The following is a 27,534-nucleotide window of genomic DNA, read 5'->3' as shown; positions in this document are numbered from 1 at the left end:
GGGAGCAAGGTAGCTGGAGCCCCTGGGAGTCCATAGCACTGGGCGTGGAATGGGACAGGCTTCCTTTGCCCACCTTGCTTAGCAGCCCATTCAGGTGAGCACCTGGGGAACAGAGAGTTGGGAAGCATCTCTTATAGAAATGACCTAAAGCCATTTCTGCCCCAGCCTTTTGCTTTGTTTTTAAGAGGCCTGGTTTCCTGACACATACTGCTTCTGGGACATCCAGCTGAACTTTATCTCTGTTTACTATGCCTCACTATTGTTAGAAGCTACAATAATAAGTCCCTCTTCCCAGAAAGAGGACATTGGGATCATATGAACAAGTGCAAGAGTTCAGACTTTTACAAAGGAGTTTTTCTGTGACCATCTTGAACTTTGAGCGTGCAGTGACTTCATCTGGGCTGCAGTGAGGAACACTCATTGGGCCACCTCCTCCCAGCTGGCACATTCCTGAGTCATGACACCGGCTCAGTCCTGCAGGCCGGGCTCTGCCCAGAGTGGAAGGATCATTCTGTATTCGAAGGTACCTAGGGCTGCTGGCAGCTGCGCGTCACGCTCACATTCCCCTGAGGAGTGTGCATCCCTCTGGAAGCTGCACTGAAGCCCATCTGTTTTCAAAGCGTAGTATGAATCCTAAATATTTGGGGAATTCCTATAGTTAATGAATAGAGAAAGTATAAACCTTTCTACAGTTTCGAATGTGGCATTCTCATTAGGGAAAGTTGGAAAACCCTGGGTACCTTGATCCCTGACCACAGGTGATCCGCCCGCCTTGGCCTCCCAAAGTGTTGGGATTATAGGTGTGAGCCACTGTACCTAGCCTGTTACTTTTCTTTTTCTTTTTCTTTTTCTTTTTTTCTTTTTTGGCTGTTGTCTCAGATTTATTGAAAATAATAGAGCACTGCAGAAAAAATTCAAACAGGTCCCCAAGGTGTTTTGAAATTCATCCCAACTGTAGTCTGAGCGACCTGCAGGTTGGACAGACTGCCGAAGTCCAAAAGCTTCAGCATTTCCTCAGTGTCAGGATCTACTTCAATGATCTCCTGATCCAGGGCTGAGACCTCAGGGACGTAATTGTCTCTCCTTTCTCTCTCCTCCTCCTGCAGCTTGGTGGAGATACCTCTTACAGGGCCTCTCTGAATCCGCTTCATCAGATGGGTGACATACCCTGCTGTCTTGTTGCGGAGCTTCTTGCTGGGGATAATGGTGATCTCCTCGCACACGCGCTTGTTCGTGTGGAAGTCGTTGCCCAGGCGCGTGTAGTACTTCTCTATGATGACCCGGGCCGCCTTCTTCACGGTTCTGGTGCGAACGCGGCCCATGTTGGCGGGTCCTTGGTAAAAGAGGAAACCTACTTTTCTTAATTAAAACTCCCTTATCCTGAGAAGACACAAGAGGTTCACTTTAAGACGTATATTTTGCCTAATATCACAGAATTCATTATAAGCTTGAAAAACACCTTTCATTTAAAATTCCTGTAAAGCAGTGGCATTAAAAGGCAGCTCCTGAAATTCAAGTTTTAATTTCATGTAAACAAATTGAAAATGCTTTCGACCCCATGGTCTGTACAGGCATAGGCATATGACCCCGGCTCATGGGATCTGGACTACCTCAGATTTTAGTGTCTCCCTTAGAGGTTGGTTTGTTCAGCTCCTCCTGCCTGTTGGACAGACACATAAAGACTTGCCTAAAGAGCTTTTAGATGAGGACATTTGTAGAAATAGAGGGAAAACAAACATAAAATATGCAAGTGGGCTTTAGAAGAGAAGGAATCATTCAGAAAATAGGACCAGACAAGTGGACCTTCCATCTCTGCCTGTAGACGCTGATATGGTTGGGCTGTGTCCCCACCCAAGTCTCTTTTGAAATGTAGCTGCCATACTCCCCACGTGTCATGGGAGGGACCCAGTGGGAGATAATTGAATCATAGGGGCGGGTTTTTCCCATGCTGTTCTCATGATAGTCAATAGTCTCACGAGATCTGCTGGTTTTATAAAGGGCAGTTCCTCTGCACATGCTTTCCTGCCTGCTGCCATGTAAGATGTACCTTTGCTCCTCATTCGCCTTCTGCCATGATTGTGAGGTCTCCCCAGCCATGTGGAACTGTGAGTCCATTAAACCTCTTTCCTTTATAGATTACCCAGTTTCGGGTATGTCTTTATTAGCAGCATGAGAACAGACTAATACAGATACCTCAGGATGGGAGGGGGAAAATGGCCTCTCTAGAAATGAGTGCCCAGAGGTAGGTTAATCGGATACATGAGGAGTTGGAGTTGGCATCAAGAAAGAAACCTGTGACTGGCCAGGATGGGTGCATTAAACAACAAACTTGACAGTGAGCATGGAGTCAGAGAGCTCACTGGGGTTCCCATGCCCAGAAGAAAAGAGACTTGTTCAGGTGTGTGTGGAGGGAGGGGCTGCCAGGCAGCTGAGAATGTCAATAGTTTCAAGGGGAAGAGAAGCGTCTTTTAAGAGGGCTCAGGTAAGAATCAGCAAGCCTGAAAATCTTATAGGTCTGCCTCGTAGGGTCCTTGAGATTCCCTGAGATGTGGGGTGGCCAAGGCCACCTGAGTACCTCCTGAGTGACCAGCCCAACTCTGGAGGAGAGGAGTTTGAAAGAAGCAGAAGCCATGTGGCCAACCGTTTAGTTTTCTGAACCTGTGTCTGGGCCCCTCAGGGGTAGGTGAAGAAAGGTAACAATAATGAGTGGGGAGCCCCATTTTGCCATTCACAGAATAGAGATTTCTGAAAACAGAAGTTAACTTTAGCGTGTGATGCAGAGACCACCTGGGACCCCAGAAAAGACAGGCTCAAGGGCACGAGGTTCTGAGTCGGTCTGCCCTGGCTTCCGGGGCCCCAGGCCCTGTCATCCTATCATCTTGGACATCCGAACTAGCATGGCCTTTTTTAAAAATATATTTAATTTAGTAAATATTATGAATGTCCAGATTATAGACATACTCATCAGAATAGACCTTTTAAAAATAGATCTTAAAAATCATCTTAAGTTGCTCCTATACATTCAAAATTGCCTTCTGTGAGAAGCCCCCAGAGCAGGGGTTCTCGACATTGTTGATACTCACATTTGGGGCCAGGTAATTTTTATTTAGCAGCACCCTTGTCCACCACATACCAGTAGCACACACCCCTACCCCCATAGCTATGACAGCCCCAAACGCCTTCGGACATTGCCAAATGTCCCCTGCGGAGTTGGGATGGGGACAGAATTGCCCCTAATTGGGAACCATAGATTCAGAGTTTTCCCAGAAGTCAGGGATGGGATGGAGAAGAGGAGTCGATCGGAAGTTGAGCCAAGGAAATTGGCAAAAGCAGGAGGTGTTGAGCATGTTTAGACTGTACTGTAAAGAATAATAGAATTGTTAGTGCATTTGGGTCCTCTTAAGTATAATCAAGGTGTCTGGATTTCTGTAGTCAGTGTGTTTTACGGGGTGGCCAGAGTGAGAGTTTCAAAACCTCCTTTGGTACATTTTTCTTTTTTAAGTCATGCAAGGTCCTGTGCTTTTTGTGCCAGGGCTATCCTTCCAGTTCTGAAAGGTGCCTTTGTCCTCTGAGGAAAAGGACCTGAATGTTTGGGCAGATCGTTTCATGCTGTACAAGGATTATCAGACAACAGATGAGCTGGGAGAACAGCTGGTTTCCCTACAGTCACTGGGTCCTGTGACCTGGGAAGCATCATGAGCTGTGCAGGGGACAAGTGATCTGGCCCCTGGGTCTGTCCTGACTGAGCCAGGCCACACTCCTCCTGCCTCTGCTCTTTACCTCTCTTCCCCAATACCACGGAACCGACCTTTTCCACGCTGCCTCACAGTGGACTTTCTGTGAAAGGCTCTCCTGGGAGCTTGTGAGAAATGCAGATTCTGGCACCACCCAAAAAGTTTGAATCAATGGTTGGTTGGGGACCAGGAACGTACTTTTTGAAACAGGTAGCTGTCATTCTCCTCTGGGAGATGGTTCAGGAACCCACACTTTAAGAAGCAGCACTCCGGAGGGTCTTTCCAAGTCTTGGAAGGTAAAAGCACATACATTCTACTTCTCTTAATCCTCTCATCCTTGCAGAAGAAATGGGGATGGAGGCCATATTGCTGACCCTTGCGGGATTCGTGTGTCTGAGGGAGACTGCAAGAATGAAAACAGAGATCAGCCAAGAATCTACCAGTCTAGCCTTTGTATGTCACTTCCAGTTTCTCTGAAATAGAGGATGGAGAACAAGTTGAAATGAAATCATGAGGAAATCGACAAATCCAGGTTGTTGAGTATTTTGTAGGACAACTAGCCCAGTGTCTTCAAATAGTCAATGTCAGGGGGAAAATAATGGGGATGGGGTGGAATAGGTTGGGGTGGGAAGACTATCCTTGACTAAAAGAACCTAATCAAATGTATGAGCCGTGATTGAGTCATGGTTTTAAGAAAATAGCTATTAAAAACAGGGCAGGGGTAGGGAAATTTGAGTGGGAACTAGACTTTGGGTATAAGGGGATTATTGTCCATTCTCTTGAGTGTGCTAATCTTGTTGTGGTTATATAGGAAAATGTTCTTATTTTTAGGAGGTGTATGCTAAAGTATTTAGGGGTGAAGTGTCAAAACATCTGCAACTCATTTTCAGATATTTGAGAAAATGTGTGAGTGTGTATGCTATAGATTGATGGAACAGAGATGGGAAAATGTTAACAAATGTTGAATCTGGGTGTTGGGTATGTGGGTGTTCGTTGTCTGTTCTTGCCAACTCATATCTATGTTTGAAAACGTTCATAATAAAGTTGAAAAACAGAACCAGGGTGAGTTAGCAAGGTAGTGTTCTCCAAAACATTGTTTGTCCTGGCCTCATTCTTTGGGTGTGCTCTTCCCATCAGGATGGGGACTGAGGGCTTTTTGATGCCGCCTTGATTGACGTCCTTCCGGTTTCCCTCACTCTTTCCAGGTAGATGTGAACTTTACTCCTGAGTTTCTGTCCAGGTGATCCAGCCGATGGGCACTGGGTGGTTCTGGCTTCACATGTACTTTCTTCCCTGCTGACAGCAGGAAGCTGCCAAAGACAGACCTGGGATTTAAGTGACAAACCCCCGCTCAGCTCTGCTGAGGACCTTCACTCTACCTTTTCAAATTAGGGCTCTGGGAAGAATCCGTACACAGGACTGACTCCCACAGACCAGCCATTTAGAAACTCCTCCTTGCTCCCTATTCTATGGTATTAATGTAGGTTTCTGCAGGATTCTCATTTGTCTTTTTTTTTTTTTTTTTTAAGTGAAGAGGCTTTATTTTGCACACCTTTGTGCCAGTCATCGTTTTCTGAACATCAAGAGGGCTGTCTAGATTATCCACAATCACCAGGGATGCGGTAGTAAGGTCAGGTGTTCTTGAAGGGAAACGTATTTAGTGGCCCATGGAGAGAAGTTGTTTACGTAGAATGGCAGTGAGGGCCTGGTTTATGAAGTGGACTTTGCGGAAGCAGGCGTTATGGTTAATAGCAATGGATGCCAGGCCGAGGAGGGCTGTGCGTCGTATCCCTGTGGTTAACAGAGTTCTGTCATGAGGATCTCTTTCCCCTTTGATATAGATGTCTCAGTAGGTACCTGCCTTTCAGTGCACTTAGCCAAACTGGTACACTTCACAGAACACAGACCATTGCAGAAGCCCCCTGCTGCACTTCGAGATGGTCCCTTGTCCTGCCACCCTAAGAACTTAGCTTGCAGCCTCTATTAGTCCGTTTTTACACTGCTGATAAAGACACACCCGAGACTGGGTAATTGATAAAGAAACAGAGGTTTAATGGACTCCTCACAGTTCTGCGTGACTGGGAATGCCTCACAAACACGGTGGAAGGCGAAAGACATGTCTTACATGGTGGCAGACAAGAGAGAATGAGAACCAAGCAAAAGAGGTTCCCCTTATCAAACCATCAGATCTCGTGAGAGGCATTCACTACCATGAGAACAGTAAGGGGGATCCACCCCCATGATTCCGTTATCTTCCACCAGACCCCTCCCACAACACGTGGGAATTATGGGAGTACAATTCAAATGAGATTTGGGTGGGGACACAGCCAAAGCATATCACAGCCCCCAGGAAGCCTCAGTTTTAGTCAGCCTTGCATATCACAACTGTTCCTCTGATAGTAGCAGTTAGCAAACTTACTAGGGAGAACAGAGCATCTTTTCCCCCTGTTGAAAACAGAATAATGAAGCCCTCATCCCAGCCAATCTTGTGTGGGTGTGAGAATTCGGTGCAGTGAATGAGGAAATGTTTTAGCACAAAGGAGAGGGAACTATATTATTTTAACTTAAGCATGTGGGTCCTTAAGCAATCCTGCCTTCAAATAGTTCTCAGGCATTTTGCTAAGCCCAGATGTCCCATCTTCTCCTCTCCTGAACTTTACAGCCTTTTTCTTCAGATGCTGCAAACTAATTGCATTCTTCACTCTGAGCAGACCTGGCTGGCCGGGGCAGTGGACACTGGAGTAGTCATTAAGATACAAGTCACCTGAGAGGTTGTAGGAGCCCTGCAGTTCTGCAGGAGGACAAATATGAATGTTCTCATTGAAAAATTACATTCAGGCCGGGGCAATGGCACATGCCTGTAATCCCAGCACTTTGGGAGGCCAAGGTGGGTGGATCACCTGAGGTCACGAGTTTGAGACCAGCCTGACCAACATGGCGAAACCCCATCCCTACTAAAAAAAATTTAGCCAGGCACGGTCATGTGTGCTTGTAATCCCAGCTGCTCTGGATGCTGAGGCAGGAGAATTGCTTGAACTGGGGAGGCAGAGAGGTTGCAGTGAGCCAAGATCATGCCACTGCACTCCAGCCTGGGTGACTGAGTGAGACCCCATCTCAAAAAAAAAAAAAAAAAAGAAAGAAAGAAAAATTACATTTAACAGAAAAGGGATGGGACAGAGATTGGCTGGGCATAACTAAAATGGTTTTCTAATCAAATGGGAAGGCTTTATAGCTCTCAACAGGCTGCGATTGCCACCTGTGGACTCAAAGTATTTGTGAGCCTGGTGGGCACGTGCAGCCTCTCAGGGCCTCCTAGGAGTCTTTATGGCTCATTTTCTTGTTCTCTTTTAGAATGATCATTTTCATTAGAAACAATCTCCTCTAAAGCCCTCAGTAACTTTTTTCTCAAAAGGCTTTCTATTTGATACTATCTGGAGGAGGAGCTGAGAATGAGTGAGTTGGAGTAGGATATACCTTCTGGGTAAATGCTAATTTATCTCCACCAGGTGGAGTGGCAGCTGAGTTAGGTAGTGGGGAAACAGGAAGACCAGGACTCTGCCCTTGAAGGCAGCCAGGAAAGTTTAGACATGAGTGACCTCGTCCATCTCTAAGTAGCCTGTGCTTAATGTTTTCAGTGTGCAGTGGCCAGGTTCCTGTAATCTACTGGCACCTCCACTGGATCAGTAGTTGTCTGAACCGTGTCATCTATGTTACAGGAAAAGCTTCTGAGGGCGAGGAGTTGGTATTTGTTGAGCACTTACTCTGCCAGGCACTGTGTGGGTGCTTCAGTAGGTTCTTGTTCATTCCTTGCAACAATCTGGTGAGGTAGGCTACCCTTACCAGCTCAGACGACGAAGCTCTGAGAAGTTAGACATGCACATGGTCAGTACTGGAGCTGGCTTTGGAACCCATAACTGATGGACTCCCTTCCCTTACCCAGTGCTCGGCGCAGCACTGTGACACACGCACACACGCCCTGACAATTGAGTGCATATGTTCCTAGTAGTGCACTAGCTGTGTCCCCAAAATAGCATCTTGTATAGCAACCACCATGATATGAGGATTTTAAAATACATCATGTTTCAAGGGATGGGTAGATCACGTGCTAACTAGGAAGTCAGCCAGCAGGCAGACAGCTGGTGCAGGGTGTAGAAACGGGCATTTTAAGCTTTGACACTGGGCTTCCTTATTTCCCCGCTTCTCTTCCTCTTCGATAACTCCCTGCCTCACCCCACTCCCAACGTGCCAGGGGGCTCTTTGTAGTTCTCATGGAGTTGACTTGACCTCGATTAATGAGATCTAATCATTCAGAGCAGGGCCATGTGCCCAGATGTAAGCTGAGGGATTGTTCTTGGCCTTGGAATGGGGCAGAAAACGGGGCTGCAGACCAGCCCTGCTGGCCCCCGTTTCAGGATCTAGACTCCTCTGAAGAAGGCTTGAGCCATTGGAGCAATGTCTTCTGGTAATGAAGTCATTCCTCCTTGGGGACAGAATGAGGCCTCTGTGAAATGAGAAACAATGAGCACGTTGAGTTCCAGACCTGGGGTGAATCGAAGCTTAGGCAGAGGCACATGGGATGAATTGGGACAATTCAAGGGATGCATTCTTCATAGACAAGGTTCTGTTGTCAACAAGTCCACTCAGTTGTAATGATGCTTAGTTAACGGTCATTAATGTCTTTAAAAAATAATTTCCCCAAGTAAGTCATGAACTCTTCAGGTTTTTTTTCCCTCTGAGTTTTAATTAGTGTAAATTATTTTGTCTAAAAATCACCCTGTGAAAAATGGATGAAATACAGGTGTGGGAGCAATGTTTTGTTTATTCTTTTTCATGGGATTGTTTCTTATTTACCTATGAAGCAAACACACTTATGTCTCTGCTAGTAATTTAATTTCCAGGAAATAAAAGTGGTGTGTTGCTACTCTCTACTGTTAAGCAAAAGCGCTTGGTGCAAGTGTCTCAAAACTTAACTCACCTAGTACCAAAACAGCAGCCAAAAAGTCTAGCAAACTTAAAAAAAAAAAAAAAAAAAATCCACTAATAGAGTTGATTGCCATTCTTGCCTCCTCCTCTCTGGATCCCTGTGCTGTTTGACTTTTTCCAGTAACAGATGAGGGAGCGGGATCCCTGTCCTAAGAGTGCAGCAGCAGCAACCGGGACAGTGCTCCCTGGGTTGGGAGCAGGACCTCGCACTAGCCGCCGCCTTCCATAGCGCTCCCGAGAGAGAAGGTTAACTGCCACATAGAGTTCTGAGTGCAGTGAGGTCAGGGAGAACTTGAAACAAACGCAGCCAGTGCAACAACCGCCTGGCATGCTGGCCGGGCCCGGGGTTTGCTGGCAGGGTTCTGCGGGCGCGGGCCGGGCTTGGACTGTGTCGCTGCGCGGCGGGAAGGCGGGGCGGGGCCTGGCGGCGCTGCTAACCGCCCTCCCTCTCCCCTAGGTGAGGCCGCAGGCGGTGCTCTGGGTCCGGCAGCGCTGTCCTCGGCATGAACGCGGCCGGCGGCGGGAGTGAATGACTGCAGCTGCGACTTCCTTCCCGGGCCGCCCGAGCCTCCTTCCCCACCGACTTTCTTTTTTTGATTAACTCCGTGGACTCCTGACTCTTTCTTCGCCTGGAACATCAATATGTGTCATGTCATTGTCACCTGTCGCTCGATGCTCTGGACCTTGCTGAGTATTGTGGTGGCTTTTGCCGAGCTCATTGCCTTCATGAGCGCAGACTGGCTGGTCGGGAAAGCGAGGAGCCGCGGCGGCGCGGAGCCGGCGGGCCCAGGCGGGGGCTCCCCCGAGCCCTACCACCCCACCCTGGGCATCTACGCACGCTGCATCCAGAACCCAGGGATGCAGCACTTCCAGCGGGACACGCTGTGCGGGCCCTACGCCGAGAGCTTCGGCGAGATCGCCAGCGGCTTCTGGCAGGCCACAGCTATTTTCCTGGCTGTGGGAATCTTTATTCTCTGCATGGTGGCCTTGGTGTCCGTCTTCACCATGTGTGTACAGAGCATCATGAAGAAAAGCATCTTCAACGTCTGTGGGCTGTTGCAAGGAATTGCAGGTAAGAAGGCAGGACCCCGGGCACGGTGGGATGCAGGGATGGAGAGCTGCCGGTGCAGTGCACTCTGGCACCGGGCATTTGCTTCCTGCCAGTTTTGGAGAAGACCATTTTCTCTCTAATCAGGTTTCCTTTGCCCCTTCCGTTCTAGGCGACGTTTGTGTGCTGCTCACATGGGCCTCTTTCCCCTGTGTTACCCCACAAGAAAACAGGCTTGTTCTTCTCTGGTGTTACGTGGTCCTCCTCATTGCTTACTTCCTCGGGGTCTAAGTTGTTGGTTTTAGTTTGAGGAACTACTACTACTTTTTGTGTTTCCCATTAAATTAAAAGCATGCTCTCCACTTTAGTGCAACTCCCTGAGGAATTATGGAAAGCGTGAGTCCCACCTTCAGCAAGCACTCTATGCTAAGAGGAATGTAAGTGGGGTCGCTCATTAAGAAGCAGCAAGCCTGCTTCCCCCATCCACTCTCAGCTCCAGCCCCCAGATGATTTCAGCTTGGGTGGGGAAGACACGGGCTGGGAAGGAATTAGTATCAGCTGCTCTGTGTTTAGTGAGGTTCTGGTTTAAATTGTCTGTCTCCTAGAGCCTGACAGAATGTTCTGTGCACTCAGATCAGAAAATGCAAGCTAACTCTTCCATTTTCTGGGAATTTCTCACTCACGAGCTTATCAGAAATGGGTGGAAAGAAAAGGATGAGCTCTTTACAGTGGTCCCAGGGAGAAGGTTGTGAGCTGCAGGAAAGCATCCACTGCTACCAGCACTTTTGTAGGCTTCCCTGCGTGGGTTTGAAAGGTGGGTTCTGAACCAATGGGGTAACAGTCTGTCTAGGTTTGATTCAAGGTTCTTGTTCTGGGTGACAGAAATTCACACACACACACACACAGCTGAGTTTGAAGACATCTCCAAAGAAGTAGAGGAGTAGACTCTTGCTTTGATATTCAGAAAACAGGTGCTTACTCTTTAACCAAGACATTAATCTAGACTCTAGGACAAAGTTACCCACCTACAACCCTAAATGAAGGGCACAGGTGGTTCATCCCTCAGCAAATTCTAGAGCTGTGTGCACAGGATTCTTCAAAATAAAGTTATACACTGAGCCATGTGTCCAGGACTGTAAAGCAGCAGCCCCCAAACAAATTCACTCTAGCCGGCCTCATAGCAAACTCTTGAGCTCAGCAGGGCTGGCTTCCAAATAAACAGATCAAATGACAGTTTTTTTTCCAAACAGCCGATAAGATAAAGTTTACTGTTCCTCAAATCTTAGGAGGCCCCTGTGTAGGGTGGGGGTGGGGGACGGGGAGTAATGGGCCAAGAGAAATGACAGAGGGCCTGCTCCTTAGTTCTGATTTGCTTTCATGGGGGAATACACCATCCAGACACCAGGCCCCTTAAACTTTCTGGCCCAAAGGGACAAGTCTCAGGTCCCTCATCTCTCCATCTGCCAGGATCAGCCATACCACAAGTGACCCAGGCACTCATGGAATTTGGGAGACCAGGATTCTGTATTTCAGCATTGCTCCTCATTAGCAGTTTCACATTGAGATAAATGTCCCACCCCGGGTCTCAGCGTTCTCCTTCTGAAAAATAGGGAGATTGGAAAATATGACCTTCTTTTAGGATTTGTAGGCTTAGAGTTTGATTCTGTGAAGCTCCTTGTCCCCTTTTGACTCACTTCTGAAGACGTCTCTCCCCTTCAGCTTGGCATCTCACTACCCAGAAACGTTAAAGGTGGGTTTCAAGACTGAGTCATCATTTTCTTGTCAGAGAAATGTCCCTGCTTTATTCTCCTCGGACACAAGGTGCCTCAGGGGTGTGTGTGTGTGTGTGTGTGTGTGTATGTGTGTGTGTGTGTGTATGCATGCATGTGTATATCTTAAAACTTTTGCAGAGAAATGTTACTGAAGGCTTTTGAAGAGTCAAACATGTAGCTCAAGGGAAGCCAGCACACACAATTTATTAATCCTGTTGAAGAGCCCTGGTTGACCAGAGAGAAGGATTTCTGTTTACTGTTCCCTCGCTCTGTTGTATTTGTACATCCTTGATGATTTCATGCCTTTATTATGGGCTTTATTGATTTGCTGGTATGTAGATGAGACTCCTGGTTTGTCATGTAGGGGTGCTTCTTATCCTGAGAAACTTGATGATCCCACTATCTTCCAGTAAACCAGTGGCCATTTACTAGAAGGGGTGGGACATCTTGGGCCGTTAACACTAAACCTATCTTTGGCAGTCATTCAGAAGCAAAGCATAGTATCCTTCAAGACTATTTACATGCAGTTTATAATAAGGTGTTAGTTGAGTGAATTCCATCTCTGAATGCGGATTAGTCCAACACATTTTGGTACTCTCGTGTGCCTCACGTTAATGGCAAGGTGTTCATTATTGCACAAAGATTAGTATGGCTCTCCGGTATTCCAACACTCCAGTGAGTATTTTTTCTTTTTTCTTTTCTTTCTTTTTTTTTTTTTTGAGACGGAGTCTCGCTCTGTCGCTCGGTCGCCCAGGCTGGAGTGCAGTGGCCGGATCTCAGCTCACTGCAAGCTCCGCCTCCTGGGTTTACACCATTCTCCCGCCTCAGCCTCCCAAGTAGCTGGGAGTACAGGAGCCTGCCACCTCGCCTGGCTAGTTTTTTGTATTTTTTAGTAGAGACAGGGTTTCACCGTGTTAGCAAGGATGGTCTCGATCTCCTGACCTCATGATCCGCCCGTCTCGGCCTCCCAAAGTGCAGGGATTACAGGCTTGAGCCACTGCACCCGGCCTCTTTTCTTTTTTCTTAAGACGGATTCTTACTCTATTGCCCAGGTGGGAATGCGATGGCATGATTTGGCTCACTGAAACCTCCCCCTCCCAGTTTCAAGTGATTCTCCTGCCTCAGCCTCCCAAGTTCCTGGGATGACAGGCGCCCGCCACAATGCCCAGCTAATTTTTGTATTTTTAGTATTGACAGGGTTTCATCATGTTGGCCAGTCTGGTCTCAAACTCCTGACCTCAAGTGATCCACCCGCCTCCGCCCCCAAAGTGCTAGGATTACAGGTGTGGGCCACTGTGCCTGGCCTCCAATTAGTTTTTTCTTACTTTTCTTTCAGCACAAGGCCTCTGGGAGGAGGGTTGAGGAGAAAGACGTGGGAGCACTCCTGAGGGCTGGTGCTGATCTGCCACTTTCCAGTCTAGAAGCTTTAACTTCCTCCTTACTCCTGTTACTTATGCAGCATCTCAAAAATTCTGAAATTACTCACAATTTTAAATTGGCAGGAGGCAGAGATTCCTGCATAGTTTGCTGTCTAGGAGCCACTGATCTAAGTGCTGAAATACAGGAAATAACTGGTTTCTTTTCACCGTCCAGCCTAGCATCACCCTTCAGAGAAGAAATCATGAAAAAGAGGGACTGAGCTATACTTCTCATTTTTGGGGGGTCACACCTGCAAGGGATACTCGGTGGGTGTTTTCTCCCCTATTGGAGGTCTCATCATGCACTTCAAGCCAGCGTAAGGGGCGCTGTGGTTCTTGAATCCGTGGCTAAGGACGTTGCCACACTGGCATCGGAAAGGGCTGGCTTGCTTTCTCCCGTTGGCCAATCTGTGATAGCCTCTGGTCAGCCCCGGCCTCAGCAAGGACTTGCTGCAGCTGTGAGCATTGGCCTCTTCTCTCCCTATGCCCCGTCTCCCTCAGCCCTGGATCTCTTCGACACCGAAACAAATGATGAGAAAGGAGCCTGCTGCCAGAGCAACAAAAAGATTCTTTAGAAATACACTCAGGCTGTGTTTGTTCTTACACCTTACATTTTGGCAAAAATGTGACTGGATGAAAAATGATCGTAAGCATCTTCTTTTGCTATACCTAATTTTAAGATATAAATAGGCCACAGGCTTGTGTAGCCTTCACTGTCTATAAAAAACACAGCACAATTAATCAAAATCTTGATATTCCAAGTTTAGAAATTGGGTGTGAAAGAATCTGCTACTTCAGTGGAAATCCCAAACTCTGGGCTAACTTAAACAGTAATGAAATATAACTATTGCCTGTTACATGAATCCAGATAGCAGGATCTGCCTTCAGGGCCTGGCCTGATGGTGGACATCCGGCTGATATTTTCTAAATACTGTGCACGTGTCCTTGATGTTCAGCATTCACGCAGTAATGAGGGGTCAAGCCTCACCTGAATGTGCCTTTCAAACAGGGACCAATTTGCCTCACTTTTCTGAGCCATAGTTTTCTCACTTGTAAAATGGATATAACAACAGTTTATACCTCAGGACTGTTTTGAGGATTAAGTTAGATACTTTATGAGAAAGGCTTAAGTATAGTGCTTAACACACAGTAAATAATAAATGGTAGCTATAGAATCATTATCAAAGTATTTCCGCTTTCTTGGCAAGTTTTAGTATATTATTTGTTTCCCGATTTGTTGCATTCTAAGGAACAGGGATATCTTGTAGCTTTTAGAATTGACCTTATTCTGTTCAAATCAAACACAAATACAGTGTGTAGCGTCCTTCCCTGTCCTTAAGAGCCTGCCTGTGTTGGAGCTCAGGGCACACAGCAGTCCTGTGGCTTTGGTGTAACCAGGGGTGTCCTCAGATCATTTTTTTAAAAAGCAGGAGAGAGCAGTCAAATTGACAGGAAAACAAAGAGCACCTTCCTCGCACTCCCCTTCCCCTGACATGCACATTTTCCATTCCTTTGCCTTCTGGAGGCAGCTTCTAGCCATTGAATGTTGATTGCAGGTGGCTTCCCAGAGCCTCCTGGCAGAGTAAACCACAGGCTGATTGGTCTTCAGAGGTGAGAACTTGTCCAAGGACTTGGCAGAGCCAGCAACACACATCGGTTCGCATCCCTTTGGGATTCATTACAAAAGCCGGGTGATCAGCCAGCAGGGTTGGCTTTTTGCCGGCTGTCTTCCTTAGGTCGTGACCTGGATATAATCCATCGTGAAACCGTAGAATGCAAAGATCCAGGTTTTCCATGACAACATCAAGCAGTTTGTTTTTGGAAATGCGTGTAGGGTTCTCTTAGAAGTCCATGGAATCCCCAGTGACTCAGATTTGGGACTGAAGCCATTAAACTGAGCTCAGGATTTGGCTCACTTGTGCTGGCTGGGCCTATTCCACAGGGACCGCCACGAGCATGAGCCACCGGCCAGCTGCCTGCTATCTTCCAGTCTTCCCTTTATGCTGGGCTGGCTCTCACACTCTCTACCCCCTCCAGCCCTCTGTCTGCATGGGTCTCAGTCCAGCAGGACAGCCTTAGCAAGCTGCCCCACCAGTCTGACCAGATAGATTGCCCTGGGGCTGAACCCTGCCTCTGCAGGGCTGGGGTGAAGGGTGTGGTCGTGGGAATGGCGCTGGCAGTGGCGGTGAAGGGCCTGGTGTGTGCAGGCTCAGCCTTCTTGGAAGTGAGCGATGATTGAGGGTGAAAGAGGACAACATGAAAAAAAGCAATAAAAGGAAAAGCTGGGACAGACAAGTGGGGATTTTGCCTTTGCCGCTTATAGAATTGCTTTTGTCATAAATCTGATGGGTGGAAGCATGGGCGGGCATATGAAATGCAGCTGATAACTCTCCAGGACTTGGTATTCTTACTGCTTTTTACACAGGGTAAAAAATTACCTTAAGCAGCAAGGTTATGACCATAGCCCAACCCCATGACTGTTCTCATGCCCCACTTATTCACTCCCAGGCCCAAAAGACAAGGTCAGCCACTGAGAGGAGAGAAATCAGAACGAGGGATTGCGAAGCACAGGGAGAGGGACGGAGATGCCTGGCGCACAGGGAGCCCTGCCTCAGAATTTTACTCCTGAAAAAGTCACTGGGGCGGCCGGGCGCGGTGGCTCAAGCCTGTAATCCCAGCACTTTGGGAGGCCGAGACGGGCGGTTCACGAGGTCAGGAGATCGAGACCATCCTGGCTAACACGGTGAAACCCCGTCTCTACTAAAAATACAAAAAACTAGCCGGGCGAGGTGGCAGGCGCCTGTAGTCCCAGCTACTCGGGAGGCTGAGGCAGGAGAATGGCATGAACCCGGGAGGCAGAGCTTGCAGTGAGCTGAGATCCGGCCACTGCACTCCAGCCCGGGCGACAGAGCGAGACTCCGCCTCAAAAAAAAAAAAAAAAAAAAAAAAGTCACTGGGCTTTCTCTGGGGTGGTGTGACCTTGGTTGCCCACCTTCAGAACACCCTCAAAGAGGCATGGGGAGAGTAGAAGAACAGCCCTTCCTTTTCTTCCTGGTGAGCATAAGGCCCTGAAGACCTCTGGCTGCCAAAGGGAGGCTCCTGGTTTCTGGCTCTCCAGACAGACGATGCTCCACCAGAAGTCAGGTCTAACAGTTCCATGTGTGAATCAGTTTAACCATACCACTGATAGGACACATTCCCTAATTCATCAGCCTTTAGTAGTCCCTTGGTAAAAAGGTAAAACAAATGCAGACATGTTGTGAGAAAGTAGGTCAGAATTCAGTTTCAGTCCTAGGCACTTTTATTGGGTGCCTGCTGTGTGCAGAGACCTGTAGACGCAGGTCTACAACCTCCTGAGTTCTGCTCCCAGGCTGTATTAGAGAGTCATCAGTTCATAAACTGTACCATAGAGAAGCAAAAGAAATATAAAATAAATAATATATAAAGGGAATGAAGAATTCAACCATATCATTAAATTAAAAAATGACTGCTGAAAAGCAAGTGGGCCAAGCAGGTATTAATTTAGTAAATCTAGAGACGGGAACCTGTTTTTGTTGTTGTTGTTGTTGTTGTTGTGGTTTTGGTTTTTTTTGAGACGGAGTTTCACTCTTATTGCCCAGGCTGGAATGCAATGGCTTGATTTTGGCTCACTGCAACCTCTGCCTCCCGGGTTCAAGCGATTCTCCTGTCTCAGCCTCCTGAGTAGCTGGGATTACAGGCACCTGCCACGATACCTGGCTAATTTTTGGTATTTTTAGTAGAGATGGGATTTTCACCATGTTGGCCAGGCTGGTCTCGAACTCCTGACCTCAGGTGATCCACCTGCCTCGGCCTCCCAAAGTGCTGGGATTACAGACATGAGCCACCGCACCTGGCCAAGACGGGGACCTGTTTTTAAAGAATGAGTTGGAAAGTCTGGAAGTAAATTGCAAACTCTCTTAAAATTCTGATACAGCAGTTGATATGCAAATAAAATGTGAAAGTGGTTTGCTATGGCAACTACTTAATTGTAGACATAAATTATCACAGAGCCATGGATGATCTATGTTCAAATGACATTAACAAATAATCATTTAAGCATGGCTCTGAATATTTACATGAGCAGTTCCGGCACTCTGTTTTAGGGGCTTAATGCAAAGGTGGTATTCTTTTAAGCTATAAAGCCACTTCAAAAATAATTTGCATCTGCTATGAAGAACTGTCCTACAGCACAGTCAGCCACATTTATGAGCTCATTTATTGTAGATGGTCTTCCCAGTAGCTTTATTAAATGGCCAGCAACTTTTTTCTTTTAAAGACAGCCAGCAGTACAGATTAAAACTACACATACGGAGAAAGTGAAGCCAATATTAAAATGCTTTAAGAATCAGTACAAATACGTGTCCACAACTCTTAAGTAATTTCAACTCAAAATGCAGAGTGGCTGTGTGTTCAGAGTGACAGAGGCCAAGTTCAGGGATCTGGTGTTGAAAAGACAGCGCCTGGTTTGTTGTAGTAGGAATTATTTAACGTTATCTGCACCCAAAGACCTCAACAGGCAAGAAATTTACTTGTCCTAGAAATTCCATACCTTAGTAACTATGTTTTTTCAAAGTGCGTTTTACTCTGTTACACACTGCATTTTGCAGTTTATTTATTTTAGTAACTTGTTTTGAATTATCAGTGTATTTTGGTTATAGTCAAGCAGGAGCTCTGTCTTTTGTAATCCTGCCTGTCTGATGAATAACTTATGGAGAATGTATTTCATAAAGTTCTTCCAGTTGCATATAAGCCAGTTAACGAACAGCTTCTCACCGGAATGTGAAGTAAGGCTTCATCGCTAACTGACGGGAAGGAATCATCTGGCTAGATGAGTTTGTTGAGATGTATTTCAACAGTTCTAGAGTTAAGGTTTTAAAAACTGCTAGCGGAAGTAATTTGCTTTTAAACAGGAATTATTGCTGAGAAAGAGGGAGGCTTCAACAGTGGAGAAACTGCATCTTCTAGATTGTTTCTCCACGTATCCTAAGGACATCAGACAATTTTTAATTGATGGCCATTAATTTCAAGTAATTATAACAGAAACTTCCTTTGGGGACCTTGGTTGTCAGATCTTTTTATGACAACTGTGCTCTGATTGTCTTCTAAAGAATTCTATTTATGTTCATCTGTCATCTTCTCTCCACCCTGGAGAGTGTTTTTCTTGCCAACTACAATATCATGGGAGTATTTTTAGTAGAAAATGGATATCCTACTAGATTTCTCTGGGGAAACAGCAAAAGCATTAATGCAAGCTTCTTTGTTTTTAATTGACAACTTGAAAATAACCAGTTCCTTCCCTTTTTCTCTTGCTTGTCTCTGAAAATCTTACTGGTTAAACCTTCTAATATTATTGATCATGTACTAAAATAACATGTAGATATCTGCTCTCAGAGATGCTGTAGTCATTCACAAAAACCCTTTTATTGCCAGGAAACCCTTTGACTTCCTGTTCTGTTCCTGATCTGGCCCCTGGAACTAAATGAGTTACTAAAAGTCGACATTAAGCCGGTTTAGCTTGTCCACAAACTCTTGAAACTTTAAAATGAGATGGAGTAAGCCACATAGGCTCATGCCTGTGGTCCTAGCTTCTCGGGCAGGAGGATCACTTGAGTTTGGGACTGTAGTGCAATATGATCACGCCTGTGAATAGCCACTGCATACTAGCCTGGACAACATAGTGAGACCTTGTCTCTTAAAACTTAAAACACAAAATGAGATGCAACAAAAACAAGTTTGGACCTAGACTCCAAAGAGACTCAGAGCCTCCTTACCCTGTATCTTGATACTTGCACAGTAAATAAATAGGCTTCTTAGAAAGGTATCCACATCTTAACACAGGTACCCTCTGCACTCCCCCATCTCTTACCCCGCATAAGGGCCCTCAGCCAGAAGTTGCTTCCTTTGAACGAGTGCTGGTCCACTCTGTGCTAAGGCTTCTCCCATTTCACAACAAAATCAAGGAAGTTTGGTAAGTGTAGTTAACATTTCATCAAGCCGAATGTATTCGCTTCAAAGAACTGTCCTTTATTTTCCGATTACATCCTTCACCCTTCTTATATTAAAATATTCTTTTATGAAATGATGAGAGGAGACAATAAAGGCTATCTTCAGTGTCCTTATTGGCAAAATAAAAAATGTTGACCTCCCAACAGTTTTTCTGGACTGTCAAGTCCAGGAAGTGTAAGAACCACTGTTTCAGAATATAAGGAAGCCCCACAAGGGTGCGACGTGCCTTTTCAGTTCTACCTCTGGTGTTCAGAGTGGAACCCACTTCATGCATAGTAGATGCTCAGTAAATGCATGTTCGCTGACAGAGGCACATATCTGTGGAACCGCTCATTAGTCTCTTCTAGCCCCAGCTGTAAATTTACAGGCGTTTGGATTTAACGATTGTCATGAAGTCTCAATTCTGACATAGACCCACAACCCTCCTAGACAGTTATGGCATAAATAACTGATGAGCCATCATTTGAAGAATCACTTCAGAACTGGTCATCACTGAAATCAAATTCTACTTGGGCTTTGAACAAGTTTTCATTGAAAAACCTGAATGGGCAAAGGTATACATTAACCAAAAGTGGTCACGATTGGGCAGAAATTCGTGATTCATGTTATAACTCTGACTTTGTTATATTACTTTTATTTAGAAATACTGTTTAAGTGCCCCAGACTCTGAGTGGCTAATTGAAGTTTTGGTACTGAAGATAGCAGCCCATCTGGCATCTGAGGAAGACAAGCAGGCTTGAATACCTTTGCTAATTTCATTTGGGCTTGTAGGGTACAGAACTGGAACTCTTCCTGGGTGGAAGGAAGAGATCTTGCCTCCCCCCAACCCTCTGGTGTTTACAGTTGTTCTAAGCAAGCTTTCATGAGAGCCAGATGCCTGAGATGACGAGTAGCTTCCCCTGCACGCAGACATAGGAATAAGCAGATCCCTCAATGCCATGGGTGTAACTAACACCTCCTGGATCACAGATAGTGGTGCAAGGATTCAGGGGTGAGGAGGCAGTCAGGCAAGACAAAGATCATCAGCTCTGTGAACTGAGAAAGGCTGCTTGGAGGAGGCGAGATGGCTGAACAGTGGCCTGACCTACTGGAGGAGGGATGTGGGACTGAGATGCTCATTGCCTGATTTTGTCTAATTGGCTACATATGGCTTTCTTGGATGTGTTTTTTTTTTTATGGATCATTTTGTGGATGGCATTATTTTTCTGAGTGGATCTGTAATTTCAGATGGTTCCCAAGCATACAAGATCTGAGCAAAAACTAAGTTGTCAGTTGATTATACTGCTTAGATCTTTTTTTTTCCCCTTCTGGTCCAGTGGGTTTGGTGCTGTTTGCAGTTTTCTGCTCACACAGGTGTTCCACATTCTGTACAAGGTTCACATCATAGTGAACCTTAAATTGTTCTGACCTGTTCACTAGGCTTCTTTCTAGAAGTTGATTGGACCAAGGGCAGCCATTCCAAAGTGGCATCTAATGCTTCGGTAAGGTTGGTGACACTCAGATCAAATGGAAGAGATAGTGGAGATGGAATTTCTTTATCTTGCTGTTGTTTTGCAATAGGATTAGCAAGTCAACCTGCTTGACATTAGGCAACCTTTGTTTTGGTGCAGTCTTCCCCCCTCCATAACCCCTCACGGCACTCCTGTGGTTTCTCACTTGATAATGGTTCCTTATCATCTGCTCTCTAATCCTTGTAGATATAACTAAGTCAGCTTTTGAGTGTATATCAGTCTCCCCCCTTCAGCTGGACAAATGTTTTTGTCTTAGAAGTTAGTGTCTGGTCTGCAGTAAAACAGCAGTCTAGGATAAGGCTCAGGAAGTGGACTCTGGAGCCACATTCTCTAATTTTGAGCTCCCTGTCCTGCCGTTAACTGTGTAACCCTACTTAGCCCTTCTGTGCCTCAGTTTCCTCATCTGTCAAATGATATTAATATCAACCTCATAGGATTGCTATCAGGACTGCATGAGTTATAGTTAAAGTGCTTAACCAATGTCTAGCACAGAGTACTCGACAAGGATGAAATGCTGCCATTGTTAGTGTAAATTATCTTCATGATTATTAAAGGATTCTAATCACCTTTACAAACTTCCAACAAGAGTTAAAGTATCCATTGTGAATGTATATTATAAATTTGGGGGAAGGTGTTTATATTTCACCTCCATTTCATCTTTACTTGGAATCTATCATTTTTACTATAGAAGACCTTTCCAGAAGGTTCTTCCAAAGAAGTGATGCTTAGAAAGGAAATGAGCATCAGAAATGGCATGTGAAGCTGGTCGACACTGCCATATGTGTAGAGGACTGCATAAGAGGCACTGAGTGTAGCTGGGGATAGGGCTGGAGTTGTAGAAACTGAGGAATAGGAACACTCCTTACCACTGTCAGTGCGTTTCCAGTGGAATCGCAGTTCAGGCCTCCAGCCTGTCTTGGAACCAGTGCTTTTTATAATGGGACAAGTGCATCTGTGTCACAGTAAGACTTCTGTTTTTTTTTTAACTGGATAGTTTTCCAGATAGTTATCCACTTTTTATTATTTTTACCCATGAAATTCATTCTAAATTGTGTCATGTATGTCTCTTTCTTCTGAAGTAGGGTGTCTCTTGTCTTGGTGAGTGAGGATCAGTACTGCAGAGTGTCTCCAGAGTCCCTGCACATGGGAAGTCTGCAGGCTCACACTGTGGTCTTTGGAAGAGTGTATCTTAATGGCAGATTCAGTGGCGAGGGAACTGGATGTGGTCTGATACATGAGCCCTCCTCAAAGCACAGCCTTCCGACTGACAGTTTGCCTTGGGATATTGTAAAAGAGAAAATGTCTCCACTTAACAACAGTTGGTGGCCTACAAATAGCTGTTAGGGGCTGCCAGAATGACTTCGGACTATCAGCATGGAAGATGACGCGGGGAAAGATTAAAAACGTAGACAGAAAAGAGAGGGAAGCACACAGATGAGCGTTAACCACACACAGCGATGTTGCTTATCACTCAGTCCCAGTTGTTGTACACTTGATCGAGACAGATGGCCTGACTTCTGAACATCTACTGGGAACAGGAAAACTCATCCCCCACCCTCAGAGGTTGATCTGCGATGCAGCCAAGAGGAGTGGGCGTTTTCCTGGGCTGCAGAACAGTTCTGCATCCTCTGCCCACAGTGCTGGTACCTTCACAGTGGTGTTTTCCGTTCTCCAGGCTCACACTGCTTCTAAGTACCACCCTGCCTCTTTCACAAGTGGCCATGGATCACCTCATCCCCCCGCATATCTTTTGTCTTCTCTCACCTGTCCTTTCCCGTCCTTCTCCCGCATGCTGCTCCTCTCCCGGCCAGTGCCTGGCCGGCTCTCACAGGTCAGCCACGGCCTGTCTTGGCAGCTGTCCATGCTGCAGCCAGGCCAGGCTGGAAACAATTTCAGAGATCTGAGCCTAGACTCAGGCTGGTCTCTAGATACCTGAAAGTGTATTACATTTAATCAACTGACTATTTTGTTCTATGTGATTTCCTAACAACCAGCTATTTTCTGTAGCCAGGAAGGTTTTCAGTGCAGGCAGTTATGCAAAAGACCAGTCCTGTGGTTTGGTCTGCACATGTGTTTCAGTAGTAACTGTGTGGCTGGTGTTGTGTTGGCCAGAAGTGCAAAATGAAGCTTTTCCTCCAGCCATTTCAAAAACTTGTCAAGAACTTTCTACAATGGGCGGATCACGAGGTCAGGAGTTCGAGACCATCCTGGCTAACCCGGTGAAACCCCGTCTTTACTAAAAATACAAAAACTAGCAGGGCGAGGTGGCGGGCGCCTGTAGTCCCAGCTACTCGGGAGGCTGAGGCAGGAGAATGGCGTAAACCCAGGGGGCAGAGCTTGCAGTGAGCTGAGATCCGGCCACTGCACTCCAGCCCGGGCGACAGAGCGAGACTCCGTCTCAAAAAAAAAAAAAAAAAAAAAAAAAAGGTAATATAACCACATCACCTTATCTTTACATTCATCCATTCAACCAGTGAATATTTACTAAGCACCTATTACATGTCAGACCTTGTTCTAGGCAGTTGGGACACAAAGAACAAACTGCACAAAGTTCCCTGTCCTCATGCAGTTTACATTCAAGCTAGCAGGGGCAGACAATAAACAAAATAAGTAAACTATATAGTATGTTAAAAGGTGGTGTGCAATAGGGTAGAGGAGCCGGGAGAAGGTGTAGCCTGGGTAAGAGAGGCCGGGGTATGCTGGAATAGTGAGAGGGAATGTTGAAGATAGTTAGGGTAGGATTTATTGAGGAGAGGAGATTTAACCACAGCCTTGAAGGAGATAGAGGAGTTAGCTATATGGGTATAGGAGAAAGCATTCCAGGCAAAGGGAACAGCTAGAATGAAGGCCCACAGGCTTTGCCGATAGAGTAACGTGGAATTTCTGAGAAAGGAGTCAAAGATGATACCAAGGTTTCCGACCTGCACATGTCTAAGAATTGACCTCTCATTTGCTGAGATGAGGTGGACAAGGTGAAGAATTGGTTTTGAGTGCGGAATGAAAATCAAGAGTCCTGGTTTGCACATAATTTTCAAGTGCCTTGCTAGACATCACAGTGGAGGCCAAGCAGGCAGCTGGATATATATGCACATCTGGAGTTCAAAACTGGAAATGAAAACTCAATTGGGGTAGTACTTAAAGCCATGGGGCCAACTGTGATCAGGAGGGGAATGCAGATAGGGAGGAGGATGAAGGAGTGAACCCTGGGCACCCCCGTGTTTAGACTGGAAAGGTAAAGAGGGAACAGGAAGGAACACCAAGAAGGAAAAGCCAGTGAGGCTTCCCATCTGGAGGCAGAGCACTGGCTGATTATCTTAAATTCATATGAGAAGAACTTTCCTGTCAGAGTTTGCCTTTGTTCTGGTACCATCAGTACTTTATGAAGCTGTGCCGCTGAAGAGCCTGGAATGCTGTCTAAGCTGTGTCAGATGGAATATAGGAAGCAACTTAGTGGTCAGCCAGCCCTTGGACATCATGCTGTAGTGAGCTGTGCTGGGTCAGCGAAGGCTGCGGCTCAGACTTAGATTCCCCAGCCCTCTGAGTCACAGGGCAGACCAACACGAAACACTAGAGGGATTTGTTTTTTTATTTTTTCAGAAAAATGTTATAAGAGAAATTGATGTTTAATAGTTAGATGGTCTTCTGCTGTGTTCCTAAATGGGCCAGTGGCTGGCTATTTGAAAGACAGAATATGAACTCTTGACTTAGTTGTGTGATACACCTAGCAGGTTTATCATCGAATGTTAAGGCAAAGTTGTGATGTCTCATTAGAATTAGTATCAATTCTAATTAACCTCTAACCTATAACCAAGTTCCTAAAAAGAGTCACAAAGCGCACTGGGTATGGGAGATACCAAAGCTTTTCTGCTTCAAGAGTCTGAGTCCCACTACGATACTGTCGTATCATCAGGGTTGAGAGTAATGCCCTCCGTGAACAGCTATTGAATACATTTTTAAAAGTGAGAAAGAGCTCAAGAGGGACATCCGTAGGAGGTGGGAACACAACGAGAACAACCCTGTGGCAGGAAGTGGTGACAAACATTTCCCATGGAGGCAACATTTGTATTAGAATGAGGGAGAGTATGCCCAGATGCGTGAGCGTCCAAGGGGTCACTGTGAATAACAGGCCCCTGTCCGAGGAATGGTGATGTGTGTAGTGTGACCAGATTATTGACTATCACCAGCCTCTGAAACCCTACAGCATTCCACTCCTATAACCCAGCCGTGGCCACCCATGAATGGTCTGTGAAGGCAAGCACACGGCATGCACTCCGTGGACATGCTCGGGAACTTCCTAAGTGGGGCCCACGTTGATCAGAGGTACTTTACATCTGCTGTCAATTGTCTGCTGTGAACTACTCCAGAGATGTTCAGATATTTCATAGCTGTGGAATATCTGTTTGATTTCGACTTAGTAAAGGCGCTGAGTGTTGGCTCTCTCAGTGGTGGCGTCTCCACAGATGGCTGGTAGTAGTAACAGGTGACCTTCTTTTGTTTCTGTTCTTAGAATTTCCTTTGCAAGCTGAAGTCTAGTCTTTAATATTTAGTCTGCAAGTCTGTGTGATGGGGAAGTGCGAGTGTGGTGTCTAAAGACTCGCTTCTTCAGACAGTTACTCTGTGGAACAAGAGCCAGCCTGTAGTGCTCACTTTTCAGGCAGGAAAAATGGCCTTTTTCTACACAGATGGTTGGTGACCCAAAAAGACAAGAAACCTTGAGTTCCCTCCATTGGCCAGCAGGTAGTGAAGGAGGGTAGCAGTCATGACTGATGCTGGGGGTAGCCAGGGGAAGGCTGTGAAACAGCCATGGAGCCTTGTCCCACTTCTTCACCAACTGAAAAGCTGTGGTTCAGACTTGGCTCCTCCGTTCCTAGCACCCCTCACTGTGAAAGACTGATGTGGTCGCCTTCAGACCCAGTGAAATACTGTGTTCAGCAATATCTAGCCTTCCTCAGACTGCGGGACTGGCAGGACTATGGAAATGCTTTTCTTCCCACCTATGGGATTTCATTAAAAGTATTTGATATCCCATTATTTGATTCCAGGGCAGTATTTTAAAAATTTACCTAAGATATAAATTTGTGACTGGTCTGATCACAGTCAGTGCAAAATGTTGCTAGGAAATCAGGACTGCGACTTGACTTCCTGGTATGTCTCCTGCATTTGCATTGGGAACACAGTGATAAAATGTAGCCTCTGCCCTCACAGAGCCCCAGTCCGATTATTTGTGTTAAATGCAAACCACATGTTTAGATTCCCCAAAGAAACTCTGAAGATTCCTGCACAGGTAGATAAAACTTCTATGAGGAAAATATGAAAATGGCAGAGGGGTGTGGCAGGTGCTACGTTGGGATGCCCAACGGATTGGGAGGGCCAGCACCAGCTATCCCAGTGCAATACTACGACCATTGGTGAGGTTGTCAAGGCTCTGTCTCCAGCTGGAGGTGGCACCTGTTGGGCAGTCCAAGTGACCAACCATCAGCTTTTCATTTTTTTCCTCTACAGATAAGGTTGAGTCATGTGACCCGCCCATTGCCCGCAGATGCTAATGTCTTCTAACCCCCTTGGTACAAGGAGGCTGTTAGAACACGGGGCTTGAGGATGTCTTTTAAGGTTATGAAAATCGTTACCTTCTAGGGCACCATTCTGTCAAGTTGAGCCATGGCAGAGGTGACCAGCCCTCCAGGTGACTTATGGCTTCTTTCCATGGTGGCTGTGTTGTCTTTGGTGGCTGGCCAGTGTCATTCTCCCCACATTTCTTCTTCCTCCTAGCTGTGCTTGCTGCGACCCAGTCTTGAATCAGGTAGAGATGCCAGGCAGAAGAAAACAAATGCCCATAGCCCTAGTCCCTTCGTTTTTCCATTGCCCTTCACAACACACAAACACACCCCCCAAACAACAGTGCAGTGGGGCAAGGTGATGGCAGGGCCCCAGAGACTACCAGAGAGGGTGGCCTCACTTCAGGAACTGCTTTTCTAATAGCTGCAAAGGGAGAGCAGACGGACCATTTTCTGGCTCAGCTGTCACGTGAAACCTAGTCCAAATCATCCTTTACCTTCCATTTGGCCTCTGAACGTTACGTACCTATGACCAAGCTGATAGTCCCTGAGTGTACTCCAAATTGAATACCAGAAAAACCATTCCAAGTCTCCAGCAAACTTCATATCTGTTAGTGTATTCTCTTGCCTTAGTCTGATATGCCCACTGAAGAAGTTATTGATTTTAATTGTTTTATTACTACCATCAAGCCCATTTGGAATTCAGGGCACAAGACTGCTTTTAAACCCCGGGGCTCACAGGCCTGGAACAGGATACATCAACCACCCAAGGGTCTCCATTTTCTCTCTTGCTGACACATTTCATTCTTATTGACCTGTTATTTTACTGATTTCCTCCATGGGCACTGTGGTTTAGAAATATTTTATTACAAAGCAAATTACACTGTCAATTTTTATTAAGGGCTTACTGTGTGCCCAGCATTATTCTAAACACGGACATTAGAGCAGTAAACTAAATACACAAAAATCCCTGCCCTCATGGAGCATAAAGTCTAGGATGGAGATGGATAATCATCAAATAATAGGTTGAGTTGTATGAAATGACAATTCTTGTAGGTAAACATTATCAACTGCTGACAGTTTCTTGTGACTGCTAGGATGAAGTCTGCCTGAGGGATGCTTGTCAGGGCTCAGGAACTCCTGCTGAGGCTCAGCTCAGAAGCTGCTTTCAGCCTGAGAGCAGTGGAGAACCAGGGCCAGGCTGGTTTGCTTCCCACTGTGACCTCGTTTGGGGAGGACTACATGTGACATTCACCACAGAGGGACACCTGAGTCACTGATCTTGCTGGGATTCCTTTGGTAGAAGAGGCTTTATATATATACCCAAAGAGATGATGTGATTAAAAAATATATATATATTTTTGCTTACCTGAAGGTCCAGTTTTCTCTTCGACACTAGTCCATTTTACAGGTGAGGAATCACAGAGGGCAGAGCCTGGATTTAAACCCTATTCCATGGTCTTAGTTATGTCAACAACAACTGCGA

At 46.1% G+C, this 27,534-nt stretch overlaps 1 protein-coding gene and 1 pseudogene across 2 annotated transcripts in view; one reads left to right on the top strand and one right to left on the bottom strand.

Moving 5' to 3' along the window:
• LHFPL2 (LHFPL tetraspan subfamily member 2) overlaps positions 1 to 27,534 on the top strand; it is a 165,793-nt gene that overhangs the window by 124,361 nt on the left and 13,898 nt on the right. Inside the window, exon 3 of the mRNA XM_023214927.2 lies at positions 9,175 to 9,789. Coding sequence (XP_023070695.1) covers positions 9,360 to 9,789 — 430 coding nt within the window. The 5' untranslated portion in view covers positions 9,175 to 9,359. The remainder of the gene's footprint in view (positions 1 to 9,174; positions 9,790 to 27,534) is intronic.
• On the bottom strand, positions 915 to 1,345 carry LOC111544426 (annotated as a pseudogene). Its single transcript, XR_003309432.1, has one exon. The product of XR_003309432.1 is annotated as a 40S ribosomal protein S17 pseudogene (transcript).

This window comes from Piliocolobus tephrosceles, chromosome 4, assembly GCF_002776525.5.
Source record: "Piliocolobus tephrosceles isolate RC106 chromosome 4, ASM277652v3, whole genome shotgun sequence".
In the NCBI taxonomy this organism is placed as follows: domain Eukaryota; kingdom Metazoa; phylum Chordata; class Mammalia; order Primates; family Cercopithecidae; genus Piliocolobus; species Piliocolobus tephrosceles.
This window is presented reverse-complemented; position numbering and strand designations above follow the sequence as displayed.